Genomic DNA, 27414 nt, shown 5'->3' on the forward strand with positions numbered 1-27414 from the left:
CCTCCCTTCTCCGCACAGCCTTCCAGTGAATTTTGATCACCTGTTCCATCCTGAAGGTGACTGTTCCATGTAACCTCAAAGAGCAGAGCTAACGCCCCAATGATAACCTACAACAAAACTCACCAACAGGCAAGACTCCATTCAGCGCTAATTCCAAGGGGACAGTGTCTTTCTTTTAGCTTTTATCTATATTTACATTTCAATTTATGAGTCTAGTAATGGTAGCCCCGAGGCAGGACCTCTCTCACATCACTGTTCTGTCAGCTGAAATGAAACTATCATGAATACACCGAATTCCTTCTAAGTCAGTGAGGGGGAAGTCCCTTTATCAACTGCAGTTTTTCTAGGGGGCAGGATAATTGTCCAGAGAATAGATTGTAGACTGGCCACAGGTGCTGGCACTGCCCCCAAGGTTTGTGTGACCCTGCCTGAGTGACCTTCTCCCTTCCCCAACCCAGTACCACCCTTTCCTCTCTGAGAAATCTCAGATTTAGTGTTTCTTTTTTTTTTTTTTTTTTTTTTATTTTTGAGAGAGAGACAGAGTGCAAGCAGGCAGGGGCAGAGAAAGAGACACATGCAGAATCTGAAGCAGGCTCCAGGCTCTGAGCTGTCAGCACAGAGCCCGATGGGGGGCTCAAACCCATGAACCCATGAGATCATAACCTGAGTTGCAGTCTGAGGCTTAACCGGTGAAGCCACCAAGGTGCCCCTTGTGTTTCATTTTTAAAATTATTTATTTATTTATTTTTTTAATTTGAATCCAAGTTAGTGTCATAATGATTTCAGGAACAGAATTTAGTGATTCATTACCTACGTATAACACCCAGTGCTCATCCCAAGTGTCCTCCTTAATGCCCCTTGCTCATTTAGCCCATCCCCCCACCCAACCCTGCTCTAGCCACCCTCAGTTCTTTGTATTTAAGAATCTCTTATGGCTTTTCTCCCTCTCTGTTCTTATATTAGTTTTGCTTCCTCAAGAAAGAGCACAAGCTGGAGCTCTATTCCACCAGGCCACCATTTGGATTCCAGAACACAGTGGTTCTTAAAATTAAAAAAGAAAATTGGAAAAATCCCTTTCTTCACATGCAGTCTTAGGTGTAATGCTGCCTTATGAGACAGATAGGAGCCAGCTGAGTTCCCTATCCCCAGTCTCTCCCTCCACCCCCAGGACCTCCCCTCACCTTCACCCAACCTCTCCCTCTGAGTCTCCCTCCCACCCCTGGACCCCTGTGGCTCTGGGTGCATTCAGAGGACCCTAAAGGACCCCTGTAAAGCCACAGAGTTGAGAGCCTCTGCTTTCAGGAGCTGAAATCCCATTCGTTTGAAGCCCGAGTGAGGCTCAAAGCGGAGATGGTTTTTATGATTTCCCCAGTCAAGGTTTTTTTTGTATCTCCCAGACTGTGAGTGGATGGGGATGACCATGTGACCGATGGTTTTCAGGTTACCTGAACATGATCTCATATTTCCCACGGTTCTTCAGCTGCAGGGGCTGCTTCACCTCTTCCATGACCTTCACAATCCCGAAATCGAGGCCTCCTTCAGCTCCTGCAGAAGCCAGGGGCCAGGGTGGGGAGGATGAGTGGATGGCACAGGGGTGAGGAGCAGGGGAACTCCCTATTGAAGTTCACATGGAAAGTTCACGGTGACAAGTTCAGAGAATTTGTTTTCTGAAAACACTGTGGCTAAAAATACCTCGAGTAATTGACTCTCAGCCAATAAACAATAGACACTGCTCTTGAGCCCAGTTCAAGTTGGGTGGCTCCCCCTGGTTTCCATCTTAGGACCACTGTCCTTCCTTTCATGCTTTCCACTAGCTAAAACTTCTGCTATTAAAAAAATTATTTTTTTGCATCAAGTGTATAATATACATATTTAGAATATTACATATAAACTTGTATTGTTTTACTTAGCATTGCATCATAAGCATGTCTCCACATAATAGAAAACCTCATAAATGTGATCTTGATGGTTATATGTATACCATGATAGGCTGTTCTATAACTTAAAATATTATTTCTATAATAATAATATTCCATTCTTAATAGACATTTAGGTTATTTCCAATCTTCCATTATTACAAATAATGCTGCAATAAATATCTTTGTACATAAGGCTAATGACATGTGGGTACACATGTGGCTCTTGTGTTCTATGCATCCTGCTGAGAAGGAGACCAGTCAGAAAAGGGAGAAATAATGGAGAACTGCATGCTAAAAGGGAGGGATCTAACCTGGGTGTTAGGGCAGTAGAATGGGCAGAATGATGCCCTGTGCCCCCGGAAGGTGTCCATGTCCTAATCCCTGGAATCTGTGAATATGCTAATTTACATGTCAAAGGAGAATTATGGATGGAATTAAGGTTGCTAATCATCTGACTTTAAAAAATAAAAAGGTTGTCCTGGATTCTCTGGGTGGGCCCAATGTAATCACAAGGACCCTTAAAGGAGACAGAATTGGGAGAACTAGAGAGATGGTGGCGTGAGAAGGACCTGGCCCAACGTTTCTGGCTCTGAAGATGGAGGAAAAGGACCATGACCCAAGGGATGCAGGCAGCTCCTAGAAGCTGGAAAAGGCAAGGAAATAGATTCTCCCTCAGAGCTTCCAGAAATGAGTGCAGCTCTGCCAACACCTTGATGTTAGCCCAGGTAGATCCGCTTTGGACTTCAGAACCACAGCACTGTAAGCTGATAAATTTGTGTTGTTTTAAGCCACAATGTTTCTGGTAATTTGTTACAGCAGTGATAGAAAACTGTTGAAATTTTTAATTTAGGTTAGGTTTTAATTTAGGTTAACACAGGTTGGAAGACAGGTACTTACTCTAAGATGACTGTTCAGAAAAAAGCTCTGCAAACTTTCTACTAATGGCCACCCCTCGTCATCTCCCATTAGAGAAATTAAGATTGTAGTAATGTTGCTAACATTACTCGGGGATTTGCATTACAATTGACTGAAATTCCACCCCCTCCCCAACATCCACTAGTCTTCCTCTACATAAGAAATATACTAACCGATGATTCACGGGAAACTGCCCCCAAAACCAAGAGTACACTGTATACACTGTATGTTAGCCAACCTGACAATAAATTATATTTAAAAAAAATACTTAGTTTGAAAATAAAAAGAAACATACTGTACTATCAGAGAAAGACAAATACCATACGATTTCACTCATGTGGAATTTTAGAAACAAAACAGATGAATATATGGGAAGGGGGTGGGAAGAGAAGAGAGGGAAACAACCCACAAGAGAATGTTAATGATAGAGAACAAACCAAGAGTTGATGGAGGAAGTGAGTGGGGGATGGGCTAGATGGGTGATGGGTACTAAGGAGAGCACTTGTCGGGATGAGCACTGTGCATTGTATGTGTATGTAAGTGATAAATCACTGAATTCTACCCCTGAAACCAATATTGTACTGTATATTGGTTAACTAAAATTTAAATAAAAAAAACAAAAACAAACAAGAAATATACTGCACTGAAAGATGTGACTTCCAAACACCCATTCCTTGAAGGGGTCAACAGACCTTTGGGAAAGGTGATGTCCAAGGCAACGTCGTAAGACTCTGCAAAGACCATGATGTTTTCAATCTGAACAACACCAACAAGATTGTCTGCATCTAAAACCTGTTGGGGTAAGAGAAATTCTTGAGTAAAAGCAAGATCCACAGGATGCTTGGAGCTTGAACTATGTACCATGCAGTGGGAATGATGGAGAAGGAGGCATGGTGTAGAATATTTATAAGATGTATTTAGCTTTGGACTTCAGCGAGCATTTGGTATGATTAGTATACTCGTAACATCCTCTGGGAAGTGCCAGTGTAGACAATAAATATAAGAATGGGTAAAAGGACCTGTATTTTTCATCTTGTCCACTTATGGGTTTTAAATATTTGCATGATTGCCACTACATTATTGAAGTTGGGGTTGTGAGTATACACTGCAGAAAAGTGCTCTTTGGAATATTTATTTATTTATTTATTTATTTATTTATTTATTTATTAGAGAGAGAGAGAGAGAGAGAGAGAGAGAGAACAGGGGAGAAGGGCAGAGGGACAGGGAGAGAGAGAATCTTAAGCAGGCTCCATGCCCAGCACAGAGCCCCAAGACTGGTGTTTAAAACATTGACCTGGGTGGTGCAGCCAGTTAAGCGTCTGACTCTTGATCTCAGCTCAGATCATTGTATCTCATGGTTCATGAGTTTGAGCCCCATATTGGGTTGTATACTGATGGTGCAGAGCCTGTTTGAGATTCTCTCTCCTTCTCTCTGCCCCTCCCCTGCCTGTGCTCTCTCTCTCTTTCTCTGTCTCTCAAAATAAAAAAATAAACTTAAAAAATGCTGACTTTCATCGTCTGATATTCATACACTACAACTGTTGATTAAATGAATCTATCAGTATCTGTGTTCAGCTATCTTAAGGACTGTCATAGGTATGTGATAATAGAGATTAGATCCAGTGAGTGGACCCCAAAGTAGCAACAGGATTAACTCATGTAAATTAAAGTTGGAAATATGAACTCAACCCAAGGAAGAATTAATAGTCAGACCTGTTCCAAGGAAAATCAGGCTGCTTTGAGTACTGGTAAGTTTTCTATTCCTACAAGTATTCAAAGAGAAGCCTGGATAATCCCTTGATTATCCTTGATTGTTGTGGAATTGATTCAAGCATCAAAAAGTCAGTGGCATTCATTCATTCGTTAGTTCATTTTACAGATTCTACTGAGTACCTTCTCTGTATAGGCCTGTCCTAGACACTGGGGGCATGATGGGGTAGTGGAACGAATGGTGGCCATGTATTAACCCCTGGAACCCAGGAAGGTGACGTTATTTGGAAAAAGTCTTTGCAGATGTAATTGAGTTAAAGATCCTGAGGTGAGATCTTCCTGGATTATCTGGGTGGGCCCTATACCTAATGACAAATGTCCTTATAAGAGACAGAAGAAGAGGAAATGCAGACAGAAAAGGCCATGTGAAGACGGAGGCAGAGTTAGAGAGATGCAGCCACAAGCCCAGGAACACCTGGAGCCACCAGAAGATGGACGAAGCAAGGAAGGATTCTTCCCCCAGAGTCTTCAGAGGGAGTATGACCCTGCAGGCTCCTTGATTTCAGACTTCTGGCTTCCAGAACTGTGAGAGAATAGATGTGTGTTGTTTTAAGCCACTTAGTTTGTGGGCATTTGTTTACGTCAGCCCTTGGAAATGAATACAGATGATGAGCAAGTCAGGCAAGATCTTGCCCTGATGGAGTTCACATAAGAAAGTAGAGAAAGAAACAGGATATCTGAAAGGGGGAGATGCTCTGAAGGATAGAAGACACGGCGAGTGATCGCACATAACAGGAGATTACCTTGATGCGGTGACTAGGGGAACCCAGTTGGAGCAGTGCTGTTTAGCGGACCTCACAGAACCTGGGGGTGACATTCTTGGCAGGGTTGCTGCAAGGCCAAAGGCCTGAGGCAGGAAAAAGCCAAGAGACCACATGATGGAGCCTATGAGTGAGAGCGAGGTTGGATACTGAGGCAGGCAGGGACTGAGAAGCAGGGGACCCTGGGCTCTATCCTCACTACAGCTGGAGCCAGCAGAGTGCTGCTGGAAGGAGAGGGGCCTGACCTGACTGACCCAGATGGAGAATGGGCCTCTGCCAAAGTCCAGGCGAGAGATGCTATAGACAGCCTGGGCAAGGGTGGCAGCAGCAGTGAGGGCAGAGGAGCGGGCAGGTGGGAGGTATCCTGGGAGACAGAACTAACAAGACTTGGAGGAGGACGGGCCCGGACACAGGCTGTCATGGAAAGGAGGGAATCAAAGATGGTTCCTAGGTGTCTGTTGGGAGCACCTGGGCGAAAGGTGATGTTTATGGAGACAGGGATCTAAGCAGTGACTGGGTTTGGGAGTGTGAAATCAGGAATCTCATGCTTACAAAGGGATAGTAACACCATCAGTTAGTCACTCACTCTGCACTGAATGAGTGCTCTGTTCTTGGCACCAGGAAATCAGCCACGAGTGAGACTGCCTTTATGGAGCTTACAATTGTGTGCAGAACGAGACACCGTGGGTTGATGGTTGTCAAATGGGGATCAGTTGGGAGCATGTAAGAGGGAAACCTGGCTGTGGTTGTGTGTGGGTGTGTGTATGTGTGTCTATCAGGGAACCCAATATGTACACATTTGATGACCAAGTCTGAAGATAAGTGAAGCCTCACCTCCAACCGGATCACCCTCTTGATGTTGACAGGTTTGGAGGGCAGGAAGTGCACCTGAAGGCTGTACTCAGCCTTGGGGGGGATGGTCCCCTGCATGGTGGACACAGTGAAGTCATCACCCAGGTGCTCCAGGCTGGTGACCCGCCAGGCCACGGGCAGGGGTGTGACGTTACGGAGAAGAACTACCTTGGATTCTTTTCTGCAGGGACCAAAAGAAATTTTGTCAGTTTCAAATGATTCTGATTTATTATGGTGGGTCAGAAAAAGCACTTCTGGTTATTTCAATCATTGCTTAGTTCACTAACCAGTGTTTATCAGGTAATGGGACCTGGTGTTAACAATCAAGGAATGCAGGATACATATCATAACAATATTCTCTTCTAGTAGCCCCAGAAGTAAACATTCTATTTAGAATAATATGAAGCCAGTGAATGAATATGTTAAGTTCCAGTTTTGGTCTAGTATTCTCTCTTTAGGCTCCAATTTCTAGACCAAGGATTCCTAACCTTTTAGGGTAATGGACTGCTTAGAGAACCTGGAAAAAAGTGAGACCTTCTTCTGAGAAAACTGCAAATATGCACACACTTTGGCAATTGATATTGGGAATGGGGGTGCTTCCTGAACCCCACTGAAATCAAGTTAATTTGTGAACTGAATAGGATTATTAACCATTTTGGCTTGCACAGGACTAGAAGTTTCCCAGGATGCAGACTTTCAGTGCTAAAACTAGAAAAGTCCTGAGAAAATCGGGATGAGTTGGTTGCCCTAGAACTAAATGTTCTTTAAATTCCATTGCAGTCCTCGTATCATCCAGAATTCTGACCTGTGCAGCAAGAGCCGATCAAAATGCAATTGCCTGGGTTCCAGCTCTAGTTCTGGGCGGACCCCTTGGCAGCTTAATTTGAAGACCGCTGGCTCTGGGTTCTCCTTGATGCAGCAGACAATGCAGTCGTCAAAGACACCAACTGCAGTAGGGTAGGCCCATATGTTCAGCATCTAAAGGAAGAGTCAAAACAAAATACATTTATGCTGAGAACACCAAGGTGTCAAATTTCCCAAGAAAGACTTGCCCTGGTGGACTTGTTTCCAGGTGACTATACCTGCTTCTCATTGGGTTTCAGAATCATGTTGATGGGCTCCAGGAAGTAGGTGTTTGCTTTGACATCATTCTGAAAGCAGAAGAACACCTCTGCAACCATTGGTGAATTGTTCAGGATTGTCAATGTTTCCATGTTGCCTGGGAACAAGGATGACTTGTACCTGTAAATGAACAAGAATTAGGGATGTGGCGGGGGGGAGGGGGCGCCTGGGTGGCTAAGTAGGTTAAGTGTCTGACCCTTGATTTTGGCTCAGGTCACCATCTCACAGTTCATGAGTTCAAGCTCATGCACGATGAAAGCACAGATCCTGCTTATGATTCTGTCTCCCTCTCTCTCTGCCGCTCCCCTACTTGCTTTCTCTCTCTCTCTCTCTCTCAAAATAAACATTAAAAAAAAAGAATTAGGGATGTGGATGTGAGCACTGACTGAGAGTTCAGGTGGAAAAGGAGATTGTGGGGTGTACAAAGGGTAGTATGGTTCACTGAGGCAGTAGCGTGGCAGCTAAGAACACAAGCTGTGCACTTGTGGAGACTGGTGGCTATGACCTGACCCCTCTCCCTGCAAGCCTTGGTGTCCTCATCTCTAAGAGGGGAAGATAATACTTGTTAGGATTTCTATGAGTATTAAATGCAGTGGCAGCTATCATGGCAAAGAATTCTAACAGAACCAGGCAGCTCTATCCTTCCCAGGGCTTATCTTCCCAGGAGGCATGAACCTTTGAGTAACTTATTATTTCACATCTGTCTTAGAGATGACCTCCTTTACCTCCTCCTCCTAGACCTGTACAAGATGTTACTGTTGTTACGTACATTCATTTGGTGTGGTTCGTACAAGGCTGTTTCTGTTCCTTCGTGACTCTCCACAGAGTTGAGAACTGTTGGCATTAGAAGCTGCTCAATTAATGGCACTGAACAGAAAAGGAATCACAGAAGGTACAAGGAATGCCAATGAAGATGCTCATCATCAGAAGTCAGAGCACAGGTCAGGAAAACAGAGTCACCATACTCTTCACTGCTGCCCAGAAACAGTCTGAAAAGCTTTTTGGATAGACAGTGACAAAGGAAAGAAGGAGAGCAAATGGCAGAGACCAAGTCAGGGTCATAGAGACAGAATTTTCTCAGTGTCAACACCAAAGCGGGGGTGACCTTCATATCTAACTGGTCACCGCCACCATCCAGCACTGTGCTAAGTCTCATGTGTATTATCCAGTTCAGTTTCACAAATCTGTGGGTGGGTGCTATTATTGTCCCATTTTGCAGATGAGAACATTGAGGCTCAGCAAGATTTAAGAAAATAAATAAATAATAACCGATTGTACTGGGCCTTGTTTCTGGGCCACTGTAATCTTCTCCTTCTGGACCAGCGCTGTCTGGCCCCAAATTCTGGTTGGTTCCACCACTGCCAGAACACATGCCTCTCTGAATGGCCATAATTTCCCTGACTTCTGACTTTGGCTGCTTTGTACATCATGTCCATCAACCTGACCCCCCTCCGTCTCTCTCTGAAACCCTTCTATTGGGCCTTGAAGATCCACTCCATTGTCAGCCAACCCTCCTCATCTGGGCTTTCTGGTCCAGCCTCTTAGGAAATAAACTCCGGGTATTAAGGGACTGGAGAACAAAGAGGGCTCGTTAGTTGCACCAAGTCAGTGAGAACAGAAACATTCTCTACTTATCACAATCAATGCTAGACTGAATTAAGACGTGGCTAGAACTGGGTCCAGTTTTGGTCTTAACCTCCCTGCCTACACAATGGGAAGTTTGTATGTGACCGAACAAACTGGTCTCACTAGAAATGTATGGCCATCACCCTCACCTGGGGCACCCAATTTTGCCTGACAACTTTAATCTGTTTCTCTAGCATTCTACCTCCCCCGCTTTCCACAAAAACTCTTTAATCTGCTCTACATTTTCTCAACAATTTTATCTTCCCTCCACTTCCCTCCTTGTTAGGGATGACCTTGAAAATGTGTCACGGAGAAAATAGACGGTTGCATGGGAACCTTCTCACTGTTTCGACCAAATCTGCACCTGAAGCCATCTGCCTTCCTCTCTCCTAGTAGGAGGTGGTGGCCCCTCTTCCTGGCAAGAACAGCATCTCTGTATCCCATTGTGTAGTCTCAGGGAGCCGTACCACTGATGGCCCTTACTGTCTCTCAAAACTCTGACCTCTTCCTCCCTGTGTCCTCTTGGCATCCCAACATCATAAGAACAACAGTGTGTGAGCAGTGTTCCCTGGATTCCATGTCTCCCTCTCATCCTTGACTGCCTCTCTTTCTTCACAGTCAAGCTTTCCAAAGAACTATCTTCACACTCCATCTCCCTCCTTTTACGAGCCACTGACTCCTCAACTCACTTTGCTTGGGTTTCATCCTCAGAAATCCCTAAAAGGACCCTTGCTAAGGCCCCTGTGGTCTCCATGTTGTTGAATCCCACGGATGTTCTCTGAGAACAAAAACCACAGAGCTTATTCCTTGCTTTCTGTGGCTACTAGCTATACTTCCTAAGCATCTCAAACAACATATCGCAAAGTCAACTCTTGATCCTACCCTTTCTCCAACAAAACTGGTCCTCCTCTGGGATTTTCCATCTGGGAAGATGGTGTCCGCATTCATCTGGGTGCTTAGTAGGAACTCGGGGCACAAGAACCCAGTTCTCCTGATTTGTGGCTCAGGGCTAACTGGGGCAGCCTTATAAAAACTACATCCACATGGCAATCCTGCTTTGCACTATTATTCATGAGTCCAACTTGGAGTCTGAAATCTGTTTTGAAATAATGGAACACTTACTTATCTCTTGATTTTCCACAAAGCAGTGGCCCGAAGTAAAACTTCTCCATGCTCATAATATACTTCTTAAAGATGACCTCATTTGTCTTCATGTCTGTCTTCCGCTCAGGAAATACCACTCTGAATACAGAGGAAGAAGAGAGGAAGAGAGGCTCTCTGAGTGGAAGTTCGATGCCTCCACTTGATGTTTACATAAACCCAATATTCCCTGTTCAGCAAAGGGTTCAGGTGTCTGGAGACAGAATGATTCTTAATTTGAGGACCTGAGTTGAGCCTTTGGTCCTGTTCCCTCCCACCACCCCTGGGATGGGTTCCATCCCACCACCCCTGGGATGATAGAATGGTTTGAACTTGAGAAAAAAGATTCCCAGTGGAGACTTCAATAATGAGGGGCTGATGATAGAGCTGAGCTAGATTTCCTGTTCTAGGGTGCCCGGCTACAAAAACAACCCCTGTGGAAAACTAGTTCTGGACATTAGCTAGCTTCTGAGTTCCTTGTCCAGTGTGGCCTCCTGGCGAGAATTGCAAAAAACGTCTTCCTGGTGGACAAGCTATAAAAGGCCTCTTCCCCTAGAGGGGTTGTGTCACTAGCTTGCTCAGCCAGGTGACTGTTGTGCATAAGGGGCGCAGTGGTGTTTGGTAGCTCAGAATAAAAGTCCGCTTGTGGACTTTCACACATTTAGTGATATTACAGGAGAAAAAGTCTGATGGTACATACCGAATCTGCCTAAATTAGCTCAGTAGTTAAATAAGCCAACTAACTCACCAGAGGAGGACATTTTGCTGGCCTGACATCTACTGACGTGCTCCATAGCTCAGTTTCATGGCATATGACATTCCTGTGGCTTTGTAAGTGTCCAAGACACTGATGCCCAGTACAGCTGGCAAACCCGGGCCCACATTGGTAGGGAGAGCTACCTTGCTCAAAGTGCCACGCGGGAAAACGAAAGTGTTTCTGTCAACTCTCTCTTTCAAAGTACAACGGACTTACTTTGGGTCTTGGCAGATGTACGGGTAACTGCACACGCCTCGGCAGTAAAGCTGGTACTGGCGGTGAGTCCCAAGGATCTCAAAGTTAAATGTCTGGTCAAAGTTCCCAAGGTCAGCAGAAGAGAAGTGTATTCGTAAGGTCACCTCACCGTTGGCTGGCACGATCCACCGGAAATGGTTCAGCCTGCCAACGACCATGGGGCTTTTAAAGAGAGAAGGCTTGGGGCGCCTGGGTGGCGCAGTCGGTTAAGCGTCCGACTTCAGCCAGGTCACGATCTCACGGTCCGTGAGTTCGAGCCCCGCGTCGGGCTCTGGGCTGATGGCTCGGAGCCTGGAGCCTGTTTCCGATTCTGTGTCTCCCTCTCTCTCTGCCCCTCCCCCGTTCATGCTCTGTCTCTCTCTGTCCCATAAATAAATAAAAACGTTGAAAAAAAAAAAATTAAAGAGAGAAGGCTTCCTCTGGGGCAGGAGCAGGCAGGACAGCTGCCTGGGAGGTGTCCCCGCCTGCCAGGGTTGGGCACAATCACGCAGAGGGTCCCGCAGGCAGGACGGCCCTTCTCCCCTCGGGCACTGTGTCAGCCACACCCTCTATTTGGGCTTCAAAACTACCCCCACCCCCGGGTGGTCCAGAGGCCCACCTGGTAAACTTCTCCTGAGACAACTGCCCAGAGAAGCTGTTCTGCTCCGTGTCTGACAGGGGGGCAATGGCTCCAGACGTTGCCCCAGAAAAGACCTTCCTGCTGAAGGCCACGCGACGTTTGTCCTTCTGAGTGTCTCGGACCTGATCTGCCTTTTCTTTCAGTTTCTGTCTGCTCCCCTTGGAGGAGGTGGTCTGCTCCTCCTGCGCCTTGATTAAGAACAAGCACGAGGTCTTAAATACTCATCTGCATACACATGAACAGAGACAACTACAACATGCCTGCTGTCTGGGATGGCCGCGCTGCAGGTCCAGGATGCTGGTGGCTGCCTAGAGCAGGGGAGGGCCCAGCCAACTATCCTAGCAGAGAAGAGGAGTAGAAGAAGAGGAGAGGAGTCCGGAGCTTTTCCTGGCATCCCATTCCCCGAGGAGGAGGCCAAAGCCTAGAGAAAGCTTGAAGCTGCAGGGGATACGCTCCCATATGCATTTTGTTGTGTTTTCTTAGTACCTTTTACTCTACACCCCTCATCTCCTCCCAGTGACATTGATTTTGGGACAGACCAGACCCGTGTTCTGATAGAATATTCCAAACTCTGAAATTTTCTGACTATTTTAGGGGGTCATTTCACTTATTCCTTTATTCTCTGTATTTTTTGTAAGACAAAAATTAGGCTTCAAAGCTTGATTTGATTCATAGAGGATGCGGTATATATCACACTCCATCATAATGAGGGACAAAATGCCATGTCGACCCATGATTACAGATGCAGTGTGTTCACGTGGCTGGAGTGCTGCCCGCCAGACGTGGCCACGGTAAAGTGGGCTTTTCCTTTTGCAGCTGGGTAGTCACCTGTGGGATGATGCTCTGGGCTCGCGGTGCGCATCTTGTTCCCCAACAAAGTACTGCTTTTTGTTTTGTATAAGTTGGTGCTCCTCAATTAATACTTTTCTGGGGATAACAGAATAGTGTTTTTCTTTCTTTTTTAAAAAAAGTTTATTCTTGAGAGAGAGAAAGAGAGCATGTGTGCAAGAGCTGGGGAGGAGCCGAGGGGGGCGGGGAACGGAGGGTCAGAAGTAGGCTCTGCATTGACAGCAGAGAGCTCAATGCGGGCCTCAAACTCATGATCCGTGAGATCATGACCTGAGCCGAGGTTGGACGCTTAACTGACTGAGCCCCCTAGGCGCCCTGTGTTTTTCTAATTCTACTCTTCTTTTTATAGTTTTAGTTGCCATTCTTCCAGAATGAAGAACTTTCTTCTGCTAATTGGGGATGAACTAGAGTTCCTCCTAAAATGGTAAGTTAAAGAATGCTTAATCTTTTTCTGTTTGCGGCTCATTTTAAGGAAAGAGTTTGGTGTCATAGTCACCTCTGATGTTGGCAATTTTTTAATCTTTTTTATTTGGATTCTGTTCTAGAAAGGCCTGCCTATACATGCTGCTGATCTCAGATGATGATTTCTTTTTTTTCTAAATGTTTACTTATTTTTGAGAGAAAGAGAAAGAGAGAGAGAGAGAGAGAGAGAGGAGGGGGCAGAGAGACAGGGACAGAGGATCCAAAGCTGACTCCTCACCGACAGCAGCAAGCCAGATATGGGGCTTGAACTCACGAACTGCGAGATTATGACCTGAAGTCAGATGCTCAACTGACTGAGCCATCCAGGTGTCCCTCAGACGACAGTTTCTTACTTGTAAATAGCAGTTTGGGGCAGTCTCTTCACCTAACTGAGCCTTAGGCAGAGCCTATAAGTGATTTTATTTATTTATTTAAATGTTGTTATTTACTTATTTATTTATTTTTTTGAGAGAGAGACAGAGCATGAGCTGGGAAGGGGAAGAGAGAGAGGGAGACACAGAATCTGAAGCAGGCTCCAGGCTCTGAGCTGTCAGCACCGAGCCTGATGTGGGGCTTAATCTCATGAACCGCGAGATCATGACCTGGGTGGAAGTGGGATGCTCAACTGACTGAGCACCCCCCGCCAGGCACCCCCAGGTGATTTTATTATTCTTGCTGGGGTGTATGTTTTGTAGGAGGCTGTGTGGAGAGATTCAAATTTGGGGCCACCACACTCCTCTGGGAATAAAAAGCCCATCTATAGTTCTTAATATATATACCTTCTGCATATTATTGGTCAAATGTATTTTTCCTTTGTGATTTATTCTATTAATTACATATCTATTTTCTTTTACTTTTATATGATTTCATTTGGATCACTTATATTTTGAATTTTTTAAAGACTCATTGATTTATTTTGAGAGACAGAGAGAGAGAGTAGGGGAGGGGCAGAGAGAGAGAAAGAGAGAGAGAGAATCCCAAGCAGGCTCCATGCTGTCAGCATGAAGCTCGATGCTAGGTTCAAACTCACAGTGAGATAATGACCTGAGCTGAAATCAAGGGTCGGATGCTCAACCGAATGAGCTGAGGTTCCCTCAGATTGCTTATATTTTTAACCCAGCTGGAATTAATTTTACCGCCTTGTGTCAATAAAGAGATAAAAAGTGAGTTTACCAAAATATCTAATCTTCCCTTGATAAATTCTTTGGTAATCTGTCCTTTTTCTAGTGCTGTGTCTTCCCTTAATTCGTGTCCGTTGATTCTTGTGTTCTCATGCCCTGTGTGAACTACCTTAGCTTCCCAATACATTCTAATATCTTTTTTCTAAAAGAGCTGGTCTTGCTTAATTGTTTCTCACACATAAGCTTCAGAGCAATTCAACAAGTTCCCTAGACCGTCCCACGGGGGCTGGAAAGGGTGGGAGATGAGAATGAGCCATTTTGAGAGAGGCTCATGCGGGGTCCCCAGGCAGGATCCCTGATGAGTCAAAGGCAAGCACATCAGTGAGCATGACAGCCAACGCTGTACTCAATTTCTGACCATGTGGAAAGTGGCCTCTTTCTGCCCATCTGAATTCCCGCCAAGGTCAGGAGGGCAAGCAGCTGGCTTGCTCCTTACCTTTGCAGAGCTCACAGTGCTTGAAAGCTCTGGTTCTGCTTCCCCTCCTCTTTTCTCCTCCTTCAGGGAGAGCTCTTCAGGTGGTGGGATCACAAACACAAAATGCTTCAGGATTTCTGTTGTGGCCGGAGGCAGCCGCTTCAGGGGGTGGGAGATGATTGAGAATAAGGCCGGAGGTGGGATGGGTGGGCCAGAGGAACCCAGACCCAAGATGTCCAGGATCTAAAGGAAAAGCCCATGGTTAATTTCCTACGCACAGGGTAGGGTTCCCCCAGCTCCTCCCTGAGTGAGCACAGGGTGGTTCAGACCCTCCTGTCTTTTCCTCAACATTCTTGGGAGATGCCCCTGCTATGCGCATGTGTCAGGGGAGGGGTGTGAAAGACCTCTGACACAGCTCTGCAGGTTTTTCTAGATCCCCACACCCCTAGACCAGGCTGGGGCACTTGCTGTGGCTGCACACTCCCTGTACCTCTCTCATCATCGCCCTTGTCACCCTACTGTGTCTGTCTCTGCAGCTGGATGTTACATAAACTCCACTGGGACAAGAACCAGAACAATATAGCACAGCGCCTAGCTCATAGTAGGCACTCAAAACTATGTTTTAGAGACTAGCTCTTAAGGCTCTGATGTCTATAGTACAGAGTTGTTCCATCTGTTTTCAGATCCCATGTTAATTGTTCTTTCACCTTTAAATGTTCTTTCCTTCTAATGCTGAAAGATAGGGTCAGAGCAGGTCAAATATGGCAAAGAAGAAAAAAGCCAAGGTTCTGGGAATGGGGTAAAGGATGGGAAGGAAGAGAGAAGTCAAAAAGAAACCAAAGAGAACATTCATTCCTACAGCATTCTCCCCTTCTGCTCTCATATACACTGAAGGAGCATCTTCCAGAGCAGATGCCTTTAAAATTTAGCAGCAACTTCCTTCTCAGCATGGAGCCCCTCAGAATAAGCATGCTATCTCTAGATTTGTCATCATCACAATGGTGTTACAGCCCACCAGAGCACCCGTTCTGTGGACCAAATGGGCTATTAGGCCAAGCAGGCAACAGTCTTCATGGAATCCTGGGTTTCTAAACTGCAGGGCAGGTGGCTAAAGACCTAATGCTTAGCTAGCGTTAACTCCCAGGGTTTGAATGTCTGCGAGGGAAAGGAATGAACAGTTTGTACCAATTGTTAAATTAATAGAGCCAGGGTTAAAGAACTTTATAACCAACAGTCTAACCTGTGGCTTGGAGTGTGGAGAGAAAACAAAAAGGCAAGCAGATCATCTTGGCTATAGTACTGGAGCACAAAGCAAGATGAGAAGATGTTCTTTTTTAAAAAAAAACATAATTCTAGGGGAAAAACGGCCATGATGCCTTATCTAAGGCTGAGTGGAGGCGGAACTGTAAAACGAGTGGCGTTGTGTCCTCCAACGGTCTTCTGCCCTTTGGCCCGCCTGGCCTGCTGCTGTGGGGCCAAACCACACCCTAATGTGCCCCCTTGCGGAATTACCCGTGTCCTCCCATTACCCTTACCTGCCATACATTCCTCCCAGGCTCTGTTCTCTCCTTGTTAAGGTTGTGTCTAATTTCTTATAGACGAAACCAGAGATCAGCAAACTGTGTCCCCCTGGTCAAGTCTGGCCTGCTACCTGCTTTTGTAAATGAAGTTGTATTGGAACAAAATCATTGATTTATATGTTGGTGGTGGTTGTGACAGAGACTGTATGACCCGCAGCCTAAACTATTTGCTTTCTGGTGCTTTACAGAAGTTCTTCCTCAGACAAAAGGCTATAGTAACCGTCTCCTTCAAACCATTACCCAAGAGGCTTCTGGATATGCAATATTTTCTAGGGCCAAAGGCTATCTGATAAATAGTATGATTTCTGCCACTATAAGAACTTGTGGGAACAAGATTTTAAAGTAGTTGAGCCTCTTGCTTCACCCTACAGCGTACCTACCTTGCCAGCCTGTAACACCAGTATTATTGATATTAAAAATCAACCCTATAGACAGTTTTTTATGAGGTCAGATAGAGTAATTTAGATCTGTGGAGCTTTCTATGGATTTTCACCTAGAAATAGGTCCTTTTAGCCACTGTTGTCTTATATCCAAGGGATTAATCAGAGATTAACGGAATTAAGGGGATACAGAAAGAAACACCTTAATGGTAATTAGTACAATACCTGCTACCCCATTCATTACATCTGCATCCTGGAAAAGAGTCTGTACCTGATCCCCTTTGGGAAGCCTGTCATTGTCCAGGGCCTGCTTCCAGTTCAAGCCTTCCATGTCAGGTGTCTGGATGTTTATTAATGGCACGCCTAGATCCTTCTTCCCCTCATGGTCCTCCTCCCCATCAGCCTCTCCTCCATCGCTCCGCTCCTCCAGAGCCCGGAGCTTCTCCAGACGCTCCCTCTCAGCCTTCTCCCGCTCCTGGCGCTCCTTCTCGGCTCTCTCCTTCTCTGCACGCTCCCTCTCCCGGTCCTTGCGGCCTCGGCGCCCACCCGAAGGAACCTGGCGCTGCTCATCAGCCTCGTGGGGTATGTCCTCGGTGCCCATGTGTTGCAGCAGAATGCCTTGCTTCCGATCCCAGTACATGAGGATGTTCTGAACATCCTTGAGAGTCAGCTCATAGGTCTTAAACTTGTGGGCCAGGTGCTTGTCAGCATCCTTCAGGAGGTCCTCCTCACTGTCCTCTGGCTCCTGGACAAGGGGAGACCCAACCACGTGAGGGTCTGCCAGTTGGTTCCTTCTCTTCTTTGTCAGTTCCTCCTTCTCGGTTAACTGCTCCCTGATGGATACTTTCCTTTCTACTGCATCCATCTTGACATCTAGTTTGGAAAAAGTAAGAATCTAGGAGGCAAAACACATAAAACATGCTTAAAACATTTCTTTACTGGAGAACAACGGCATAAATGAGAGCAAGAGGATATTGTGTTCTGAAAGAAGGCTTCACAGAGCCCCAGGTGCCTCTTATAGACCCAGGGGCTATGTCTGTGTCTGTGTCATCTTGGGGGGTCCTTGTTAAAATATCCTCTCCACGGTCCTTCGTGGGGAACAAACAGGAGTTTAAGAATTTGGCTGTGCCCTGGCTTTTAAAAAATACCTATTTATTTAATTAACCTGGCCTAGAGAAACCAACTTCATTCTTTTTCTCCTGCCCTTTTCAACTTGCTTTGTGGGCTCTGATTTTCTTCCCCTCTGGATGGAATCCTTGGGGAGGCCCCAGAGGTTTTTGTTCATTCTTTGATGACATGAAGTCTAGCCGAATGTTCACTGCCTGCAGAGCAGCCCAGAACCCCCTTTCCCACTGAAAGTGCACCTCCTCCATAAAGCTGGGCTCTGAGGCAGGCTCGCTGGGTTGGCCTCCCCCTTGCCTCAGCGCCTCACCGTACCACTCCTCTGTCTCATCTCCAACACAGCTAGGAGGTCAGTGCTGGGTAGAGCTGTCCCCTGGAGGGGTCACTCACCTAGTTGAGTATGGAGGGGAGGGGCTTGGCTACTACTGTGTCTTTCTCCACTGTCAGTAGAGTCACTGCCAAGACACCGAAAGTTCTGTCCGGACAACAGATTTCAGGCAGAGGACTCTGTGTGGAAGGAGCGGCCAGAGAGGGGCAGGGAAGGCTTGCCCTTGGAAGGTTGCAGGAGCCCAGCACAGAGCAGCCGGAGGCCAGGTACAGCAGAGAGTCCAGGCCTTCTTGCTTCTTGTGCTTGGTTCTGCTCCCAAGCCTGGGCCGTTTCTGCACGCTCAGACCCTGCTCCTTCCTGAGCTCTACCTGACTGTGGCCGCTGAAGCCTAATTCCTCTGCCCTTGTGTCTGCTCAGATGTGGTCACTGTGCCTTGCTCATCTACTGGGACCAGTCTGCATCTTGTCTGGGAGTCTGGCTTGTCTGGCTTTAGCTTCACCCTCAGAGCACCCGCAGTGCCCACCAGCTGGCTAGCTACCCTCCCGGGCTGTGAGCACCACCCTTGGTGCTGTGTTGGCTGTTCTGCCTTCCTGGGTCATGGCCCCAGAGATGTGACTGCTAAGCTTGGCAGGCTGGTAAACTATCACTAGTTGTCTGCAAGGACAAGCTTATGTTGCAGTGCCTTCCTTGACCATTGTCAAGATAAGCTGTTGGTTGAACACCGGGGCTCTACTGACTTTGTGGCTTACTGAGGCAAACTGTGAATACCAGCCCATTCAGCACCATCCAGGGGACTTACGGGGAGGGCGGGGTACAGTGGAAAGTACAATGACTGTGGTCAGACGTAACTGGGCGAGGTCTGATACCCATGACTTTGTCTCTTTCAACCCCAGGCAGGGTTCATGGCTCTGAACCTCACAGGGTGGGAGGGAGGCCAAAATGACAGAATTACATAAAGGGCAGCCAGGGATCCTGGCACACAATCAGCCTGTGACAAATGTTGGCCCCTTCCCTCCTACCTTCTGCTCCACTGCAAAATCCAAACAGTATCAGGTCAATTTTGTGGAAGGGAAAGTACTGGATTGATGGGCTGGTTACAATATATGCTCTCTCTGTTCTGCTTCTTGCTAAGGAGCAAGAGAGGGTTGCTACCTGCCGGTTTGCTGTTTGAGATTTCTTTGTGGGAGGTTCCTCCTTTACTGGTCCTTGCTTTGGCCTTTTGACCTTCCGTTTTAGCTCATCTTCTTCCTTTTGCCGCTCAAGCTCCTGCTGTAACTTCTTTTCATGCATCTCCCTTGCCAGCCTCTCCAGCTCCCTTCATCAAACCAAGCAGAGAAAACAGAGTTTAGAGCCTCTCCTGTCCACTCCCCCTAACTGGGAGTGTCCAGTGGAGGGACATGGGCAGAGCTTTCTTGGGCATAAGAAGAATGAAATGCAGGTAAAGAAATGTGGGTAAATAATGTGGGTAAATAGGAAGGAAGGAAGGAAGGAAGGAAGGAAGGAAGGAAGGAAGGAAGGAAGGAAGGCAGAAAGGAAGGAGGTAAGACAGGGAGGGAGGGAAGAAGGGAAGAAAGGAAAGAAAGAAAGTAGGGTCTCTGAAAAGTCATTCAGCAAAACTGATCACCTCAAACTCAACTAAGAGGAACTCTCAATCTGTATATCAGTCTTCTTTCATAGGAGAGCAAGGCAAGGGCTGAAAATAGCTTGATGTTAGCAGTTTTCAAAAAGTAAGTTGCAAAGATTGTTCTGATATCAGTTCAGATGTGGCTCAGCTTCCTATACTTGTTACATCTAATGTTCAGACAACATTAGAACAGAAACAGTGTTTTATTTATTTATTTTTTAACGTTTATTCACTTTTGAGAGACAGAAAGACAGAGTGTGAGTGGGGGAGGGGCAGAGAGAGAGGGAGACACGGGATCCGAAGCAGGCTCTAGGCTCTGAGCTGTCAGCACAGAGCCTGAAGCAGCGATTGAACTCATGAGCCATGAGATTATGACTCGAGTCAAAGTCTGATGCTTAACTGGCTGAGCCACTCAGGTGTCTCAAGAAATGGTGTTTTAAATAGCAGTCCCTGGGGCACCTGGGTGGCTCAGTCGGTTAAGCGGCCGACTTTGGCTCAGGTCATGATCTCACGGTCCGTGGGTTCGAGCCCTGCATCGGGCTCTGTGCTGACAGCTCAGAGCCTGGAGCCTGTTTCAGATTCTGTGTCTCCCTCTCTCTGACCCTCCCCCGTTCATGCTCTGTCTCTGTCTCAAAAATAAATAAATGTTAAAAAAAAAATGTAAAAATAAATAAAAAAAAAAATAAATAGCAGTCCCTAATGGCTAGCTTGGAGCCATGGTGGTGGATCTGAAAGCCACATTCCTTTCTTTTCTCTATCCCTTCCTGCTATGGATTCGGCTGGGCCTGCCCTGTTGCCAGTGGCAGAAGGGGCACCAAGGCTGGGATACCAAATATAAACAAGAGTGGAGGGGACAGCATTTCTGAAAGTACAAAACCCATCTGTTTTCATTTCTAGGAATCCCTGGTTGCTCCTGGTTGCTGTGATTCTCTATCATCCACTGTAGCCAGCTCATCATTACTAGGTGTGTGTGTGTGTGTGTGTGTGTGTGTGTGTGTGTGTGTGTCTCACACAAACAAGTCATTACTGAGCTTTGAGGATCAGATTTATATTTTCCAAGTCCACTATGAAATAAATTCCTGAAAGCAATGACCTGGGTGAGAAAGAAAAGAGATTCCTTTGGAATCCCAAAGCTAGTATTTTTATACCTCTGGAGGACTGGGTTTGTTTGTTTGTTTATTTATTTATTTATTTATTTATTTAAATGTTTATTTTTGAGAGAGAGAGAGAGAGAGAGAGAAAGGGGGGGAGGGGCAGAGAGAGACGGGGAGAGAGGATCCGAAGCTGGCTTTGTGCTGACAGCACAGAACCTGATGCAGGGCTCAAACTCATGAACTGTGAGATCATGACCTGGGCTGAAGTCAGATGTTTAACTGAGACCCAGCCACCAGGCAGCGCCCCCTGGGCATTTTTACAAGGGACCATGCAGATGAAGAAATGAGGGCATACTATGGGGGCAGAGAGGGCATAAAAGCTCTTTTGGGGTCAGTTGGAGGAGTCTGGAGGTGGAAGGAGACTATGTCCCTCTACAGTAGGGCAAGTATCTTGGCTTTGCCAATGTGTGGAATTCTATGGAGGGTAAGCAATATACCCTCCTCTCCCAGCACGTTTGAAGGTCTGAGGGCAGAAAGGACACATATTCTACTGCTATCTGAGATAGCTTGAGTCTCCTGGGGCCCATGTGGTGTGGAGGGGATTCAGTCTTTCCTGTGTGGTTCCCAGTGATGGGCACAGAAAGTGGCTGAGAGACTGCCCAGGGTCTCTGGTGAACTGTCCAGGCCGAGGATCAAGTGGGAGAGGCGGTCAGAACTCAGGGCACAGATAACATTACAGAAGGCCAAGATGATGGCTGGGGAAGGAGAAATGACTGAGTTCTGGGGAGCGACCATTAAGCTTATGTCAAGAGAGTGGCCCCTCAGTCACCAGCTGTGGACACCTGAGCACAGAGGCTGATGAGCCACACCTAGGGGGCAGTTGTCAGGAGAAGCTTGTGGGAGCCCTGGGAGAACAGAGGGGCCAGAAGTCCCCTGCCATTATATCATACAACCTTCCCTCTAGTGTCAGATGTCCTCCAGAGAGAAGGACGGGGAGGACAATGAAAGAAACCCTGAAAGGCTGCAGCAACCAGTCCCCTTGATGGTCAAGGTGTTTTCCTGCTCTTAGCAGGTCATCTTCCTTTCTCCATTGGTCTCAGTGCTCCCCCGGAAGGTGATCCTCCTGTGTCTCCCTTGGTCACGCTGCTCCCCCGGAAGGTGATCCCAGTCTCCAGGATGGGCTGTGTGTTACTCCTGGGGGGAACCACTTCCAGCCTGACTACCCTTTGATTCTGACCTCTTCTTCCTTTCCCGGAGGGTCTGCCGAACCTCTCGATTGAACATGATTTTCTCCTCCTCTGTCATGGCATCATATTCTTCCTCATCCATATTTTGGAGACGCTCCTTCTCTTTCTGAAGTGCCTCCCTGCGTTTGCTCTCTGTGGAGGGAACAGAGAGAGGAAAGTAAGGGAAAGTGACTCACTCACCAGCCTTGGCTGTAGGGCCCTCAAAGGCTCAGCTCCCAGCCCACACTTGCTATGGAATGTCTACGCCAGGGCAAGGGCGGCTCTGGTGCTGCGGGGACATTCTTGATCTCTGGTGGGCCTTCCTTCACTCACACAGTTCCAAAACTGGTCTCCATCTGTGCTAGACTGAATAGTAGTTCCAAAGATGTCCATGTTCTAATCTCCAGAACTGTGAATACGCTACCTGGTGTGGGGGAAAGGATTTTGCAGGTGTGATTAAGTTAAGGACTTTGCACTGGGAGACTGTCCCGGATTATCCGAGTGGGCCCAGTATAATCACAAAGGTCCTTATAAGAGGGGTGCAGGAGGGTCAGGGTCAGAGAAGGAGATGTGGCAATGGAAGCAGAGGTCAGAATGCTGTGAAGTAGGGACCATGAGCTGAGAAATGCAAGTGGCCTCTAGAAGCTTGAGAAGGTAAGGAAATGGATTCTCTCTCTGGAGCCTTCAATGAAACAGAGCCCTATGGACACCCCGCTTTAAGGACTTCTGACTTCCAGAAATGTAAGACAGCAAGTCTGTGTTATTTGGAGGCATCCAGTCTGTAATTTGCTACCGCAGTGATTGGGAAGTAATATAGCACCCACGAACTTCATACACTACAAACATATGTTGCCAGAGTGCTCACGGTGACAGAACCATTTGCAGACCAAGGGAAACCATTTTCCACACCCTACAGATTCCAGGTCCAGAAGCATGGTCATGCCCAGCACAAAGGCTCTCAGATTCTTTTCTACAACTTCCACTTCTTGTAGGCCTGTGCTTTGGGCTCGGAGATGTGTATCTGAAGATCCTTCTCTGACACTTACCAAGGGCTAGGAACAGATAAGAATCAGGGTTCTTCCTCCACAGGCTGCCATGGGGATCATATAGGCAACCCTCTGAAGCATCTAGGCCCGTGCCTGGCAAATTCATAAGTGTTCAATAAAAATTAGATTTGAATATAATAATATTGTTACTGGATGCTGCCTTGGGACTTTTTTCAAATGCAGAAGATTTCAGGGAGAGGAGCCCATAATGCAATGGTGAAAAACCTCAATCCACAAGTAAATGAAAAAATGAAAAGAGATACTTTATTTCAAGTTGATGGTAACGGGGACATAAGCTTTCTGGAAAAGCAGGAAGTCGGAGGCTGGAACACTGCCAGGGATTTTCTTCCTGATTTTTCTCTGGATGAGAATGTAAGGAAGCAGTCTTTAAGTTCTGTGTAAGAACTAAGAGAGCTCAAGTTTGCAATTATTTCCTTAATGAAAAAGCACTATGATTTTCTTGGATTTTTCCAGAAGAGAGGTAAGGCCAAGTAAGGAAGGGCAGTGATGTCACCGAGCTGAGGCCAGAGCAGGAGTCTGCCTCCCGAGGAAAGTGTCACCTCCTCCCTTGGGGACCAAAATTTGCTAGGTCTGCTTATGACTAAATTGGGAACTCAAGCTAACATTACTCTGAATGTGTGTGTGTGTGTGTGTGTGTGTGTGTGTGTGTGTGTGTGTGTGTGTTTAATTTTCAATCACTGAAATTTTTTTCAAGCTACTGTTGTAATGACAGGAAAAAGCAAGGTTTCAGAGTTATAAAGACCTTACTAATTTGCTGTGTGATCTTACACTGTTGATGTCTCTGAGCCTCCTTTTCCTTGTCTGTAAAAGGGGGACAATGATCCCCAGAGGGTTACTGTAAGGATTAAATAACCCACAGTGCCATTTAGAGACATTTCAAGTGTACAGAATGTTGGCTGCAGTGCATGGGACACAGGAGGCTAAGATGTAGAAGCTGTTTTGTCAAGTTTATGAGCACTTCCAGTGTTTGCAGGAAATGTACAGTCCCCTTAAACAAAAACAACAAGCTAATCAGTCACCTGAGTCAGGATGGGACTTGTGATGTGTCCCCCAAGGGTTGGTTGTGATTACAGGGAAGATGAGAAGGGATGCAGTGTGATATTAGGGGGAAGGGAAACGTGTCTGTTACAAGAAGAGCTGGCTGGGTCCATTCCCTGTCCTGTAGTCTCCCGACAGGTCAGCCGCACCTCAGTTCCCTCAGGTGCAAAGTAGAAATAAGAACTTCTGGTCACCTTACAGGGCGGAGGTGAGCACCGATGACATGGCAGATGTAATAGTTTCATCTGCACAGTGGCTCAACGTGGTGGAGAAGCATTTCAAAAAGTGTAAGGCTCTGTTGAAAGGGCTGTTAGGGCTTGGGAAGGGCAGCCCAGAAGAGTACGGGGCCTTACCTTCTTGCTCCTTTTTGGCTTTCTCTTGGGCCTTCATGACTGTGTAATCCTGGGCCATGTTGATTACGTAGATGTGCTCCCGGTTGCCGATGGCCTTCAGCAGGCAGAGGAGAGCCATAGCCGGGTTCCGAGCAAAGAGGGTCTCAATGCTATCAAACACCACTCCGCGGAAGCAGTCACTCAGCTGAAACCAGAGTGAGAAAAGACAGTAACTAAGGCCACAGTTACCGGGTTCTCTATGGAGAAAGTTGCTTGTTCTTTCGTGGGTGGTTTTACTGGGGGCTGCAATGGTCTCTGCTGACCTACTGGGCCCCCATGTAAATGCTGTCAAACCACCCTTCCACCTGCTACATTCAACATGCTGTTATAAAATTTGAGAGAAAAATAAAAATATTTTATCAGTCATGCAAGAGCTTTATCATACGTATTTATAGAATAAAAGATTTCTCCTATCTCTACAGAAATAAGGAATGCAAACTAAACGTGAAAGTGAGGGTTTGGGCAGGTCCATGAGGAACAGGCAGAGAGGAGGGAAAGGCAAGGTATCCCCCCTCACAGAGTAACAGCAAGGGCACCAGTAGCAGGTGGGCCATTCAGATCTTTCAGTGGCGTTACTGCCTTGGCGTGTAACGATCTTGGTAATACTAACCACTGAGGAGCAGCCTCTGTTGTACATCAGTGTTACTCAAAGGGTGGTACACAGACTGGCCACCCTTGGCCAGGAGCTGATCACTACCAGTGTTTGATGAGACCAGAATCTTGTGACAGAATGTAAATCAACGACATCACGAAAAACACTATTTATTTCAGCTGGTGTTTTTTTGTTTTGTTTTGTTTCTTTTGTAGCAAGACTGTCGATGAAGGAAGCCACGCAAACTCCATGTTTCATCAAAGACCAGTACTTCGAGTAGCACTGCTCTGCTGGCTTACTTTGGGCTTTACCAGTGATTTAACCTGGGTACACGAAACACCAGCACACTTATCAGCTCACCTTGCTCAGGTCAGCTGAGAGTGACAGCACTGTGAACACAGTAGCCATCAAATCTTAACCTGAGTAATTTCCTGTGATGACATCTCCTCTTCTGGGAGCCTCAGGTCGCATTTTGTTATATTGAAATGTGCAACTAATATCATGGCCTACTTTGAAAAAGCCAAAGCCAATGGACAACTCCAGGACCTGGTGAGCCGTTTAGCTCTCTGCAAACCATAAGCAGCAAACAGGCTTAGGGGTGTCCTCCCAAATCCTGCTGATCTTGTTTTCTTTTCTTTAACTGTACAATGCTTATGAAAACAATTTTTTTTAACTGGAAACGGTTATTGTGTTTTTTGACTTGAAAAGCAATGTGGCATTGTAAAATAATTCAGAAATGTATGAACAGAACTAAAAATCCATTATCCTGCTATCCAAAGATAACCACAGTTAATACACTTTCAGAGTTTTTACTGTTTGTATGACATACATTTAGACATATTTTTATAGAAATGCAATTGTGCTGTACATACTATTTCATAACCTGCTTTTCTCACTTAATACATTGAAAACAGATTTTTACAGCAATTAATATGGTTCCAAATTCTAACTTTCTATGGCTCCATGTTATGATTTTTTAATATACCACTGTAGGGCTGTATCATGAATCTGATTTTTTTTTTTTTTTAATATGTAACATGCTCAATGGTCCTTTAAGGAGACTGACTTCAGGCAGTAGACTGCGCCAGGGCCAGTTGCCTAACAAGAGCTGTCAAAAGGACAAGAGCAAATGACTGTTGGGGGTGAAGAAGCCCACCTTTCCTCTCCAAGATCCCTGGGTTCTGAGCCGCCATGGGTGGGCCGTGGATCGGAATCTCAGGTCCCAGCGCAGGGATGGAGTGTGAGCCGTGCAGCTCTGGGCAGGTGGGCACGGACGTACCTGTATGCGATCAGCCAGGATCTGGGTGAATAGGTCCTCAGGGAGCACACAGCTCACGAGCCCGGTCTCACCTCCGATACTGGGGCTGACACTGAGCCGGCGCTGTGCGGGCCCCGAAGGGAGAGGGCTGGAGGAAATCTGTCGAGCGGGAGAAGGATCAGGAGTTAGAATCCAGCTTGGTGTCCCAGCAGCTCTCATACTTACAAGCCATATGACCTCGTGGAAATCGTATAATCTCTCTGGGCCTCATTTCCTCATCTGTAAAATGGAGATTACTTTGTAAAATGAAAGGTTTTCCTTAAAGAATTGCCTAAGCTTCAAGTGGGAACACTGTGAAAGGTGCTTTGTATATGTACACATTTGTTCATTCATTCAACAAATATTGGGCACCTATTAGGTACAAGGGGTCCCTCTAGCACTAGGGATACAACAACAAACAACGCTGGCAATGTTGCTGCCTGTGTGGTCCTTATTTCAAATAGAGGAGACAGAAAAGGAGCAGGTGAATATCCAAATCAGTCACATAGTCTGAGATAGTGACAAGTGCTAGGGAGAAAAGAATGAGGTAAGGACATAGAGAACAGTGACAGGGTTGGACAACAATATGAAAGAATGAGATAAGATCCTGAGAGAAGAGTCTTTCTGTGAGGGAACAGCAAGCTCCTTGCACACGAGCGTGCTTGATGGGCTCTGGGGAGCACGTGGGAGCCCAGTGTAACTGTACTGAGTGAGCAATGGGGAAGAGGGTCGGGCTTAATTCAAGTCTAAGGCATAGTCAGGGCTTGCAGACCCCAGTAAGGAATTTGGATTTTATTCCAAGTGTTATGGGAAGTTGTTGGCATGTTTTAGGCAGACAATGATCTGAGTTTTATTTCTGAAAGGCCACTGTGCCTGCTGCATGAGGTGAAAAGAGCAGAGGCGGGAAGACTAGTTAGACATCTCCATGGTCAAGGCAGGAGATGATGGTGGCAGGGACAAGGATGCCATGGTGGAAGTGGTGAGAAATGGCTGATACTTTCTTTAACATTCCATCCCACTAGGACTTGGGA

The 27414-nt window shown here is 46.4% G+C and overlaps 1 protein-coding gene and 1 long non-coding RNA gene across 8 annotated transcripts in view; one reads left to right on the plus strand and one right to left on the minus strand.

The window, feature by feature from the left end:
- HYDIN (HYDIN axonemal central pair apparatus protein) overlaps positions 1-27414 on the minus strand; it is a 442685-nt gene that overhangs the window by 68040 nt on the left and 347231 nt on the right. For all 7 annotated transcript variants that reach the window (XM_086688949.1, XM_086688948.1, XM_086688951.1 and 4 more), the window contains 14 exons: positions 26366-26503; positions 24456-24639; positions 22009-22150; positions 19206-19368; positions 16875-17498; positions 14665-14886; positions 11716-11924; positions 11079-11261; positions 10088-10207; positions 7300-7459; positions 7023-7195; positions 6200-6398; positions 3527-3626; positions 1446-1545 (listed from right to left, as the gene is read on the minus strand). In XM_086688949.1, the coding sequence (XP_086545075.1) occupies positions 1446-1545; positions 3527-3626; positions 6200-6398; positions 7023-7195; positions 7300-7459; positions 10088-10207; positions 11079-11261; positions 11716-11924; positions 14665-14886; positions 16875-17498; positions 19206-19368; positions 22009-22150; positions 24456-24639; positions 26366-26503 (2717 nt within the window). The remainder of the gene's footprint in view (positions 1-1445; positions 1546-3526; positions 3627-6199; positions 6399-7022; positions 7196-7299; positions 7460-10087; positions 10208-11078; positions 11262-11715; positions 11925-14664; positions 14887-16874; positions 17499-19205; positions 19369-22008; positions 22151-24455; positions 24640-26365; positions 26504-27414) is intronic.
- On the plus strand, positions 19214-25883 carry LOC147573389 (uncharacterized). Its single transcript, XR_015244707.1, has 2 exons — positions 19214-19491; positions 25302-25883. It is a non-coding gene; the product is annotated as an uncharacterized LOC147573389 (long non-coding RNA).

Source organism: Puma concolor, chromosome E2 (genome assembly GCF_028749965.1).
Source record: "Puma concolor isolate L17-30 chromosome E2, mPumCon1.1.hap2, whole genome shotgun sequence".
Lineage (NCBI taxonomy): Eukaryota > Metazoa > Chordata > Mammalia > Carnivora > Felidae > Puma > Puma concolor.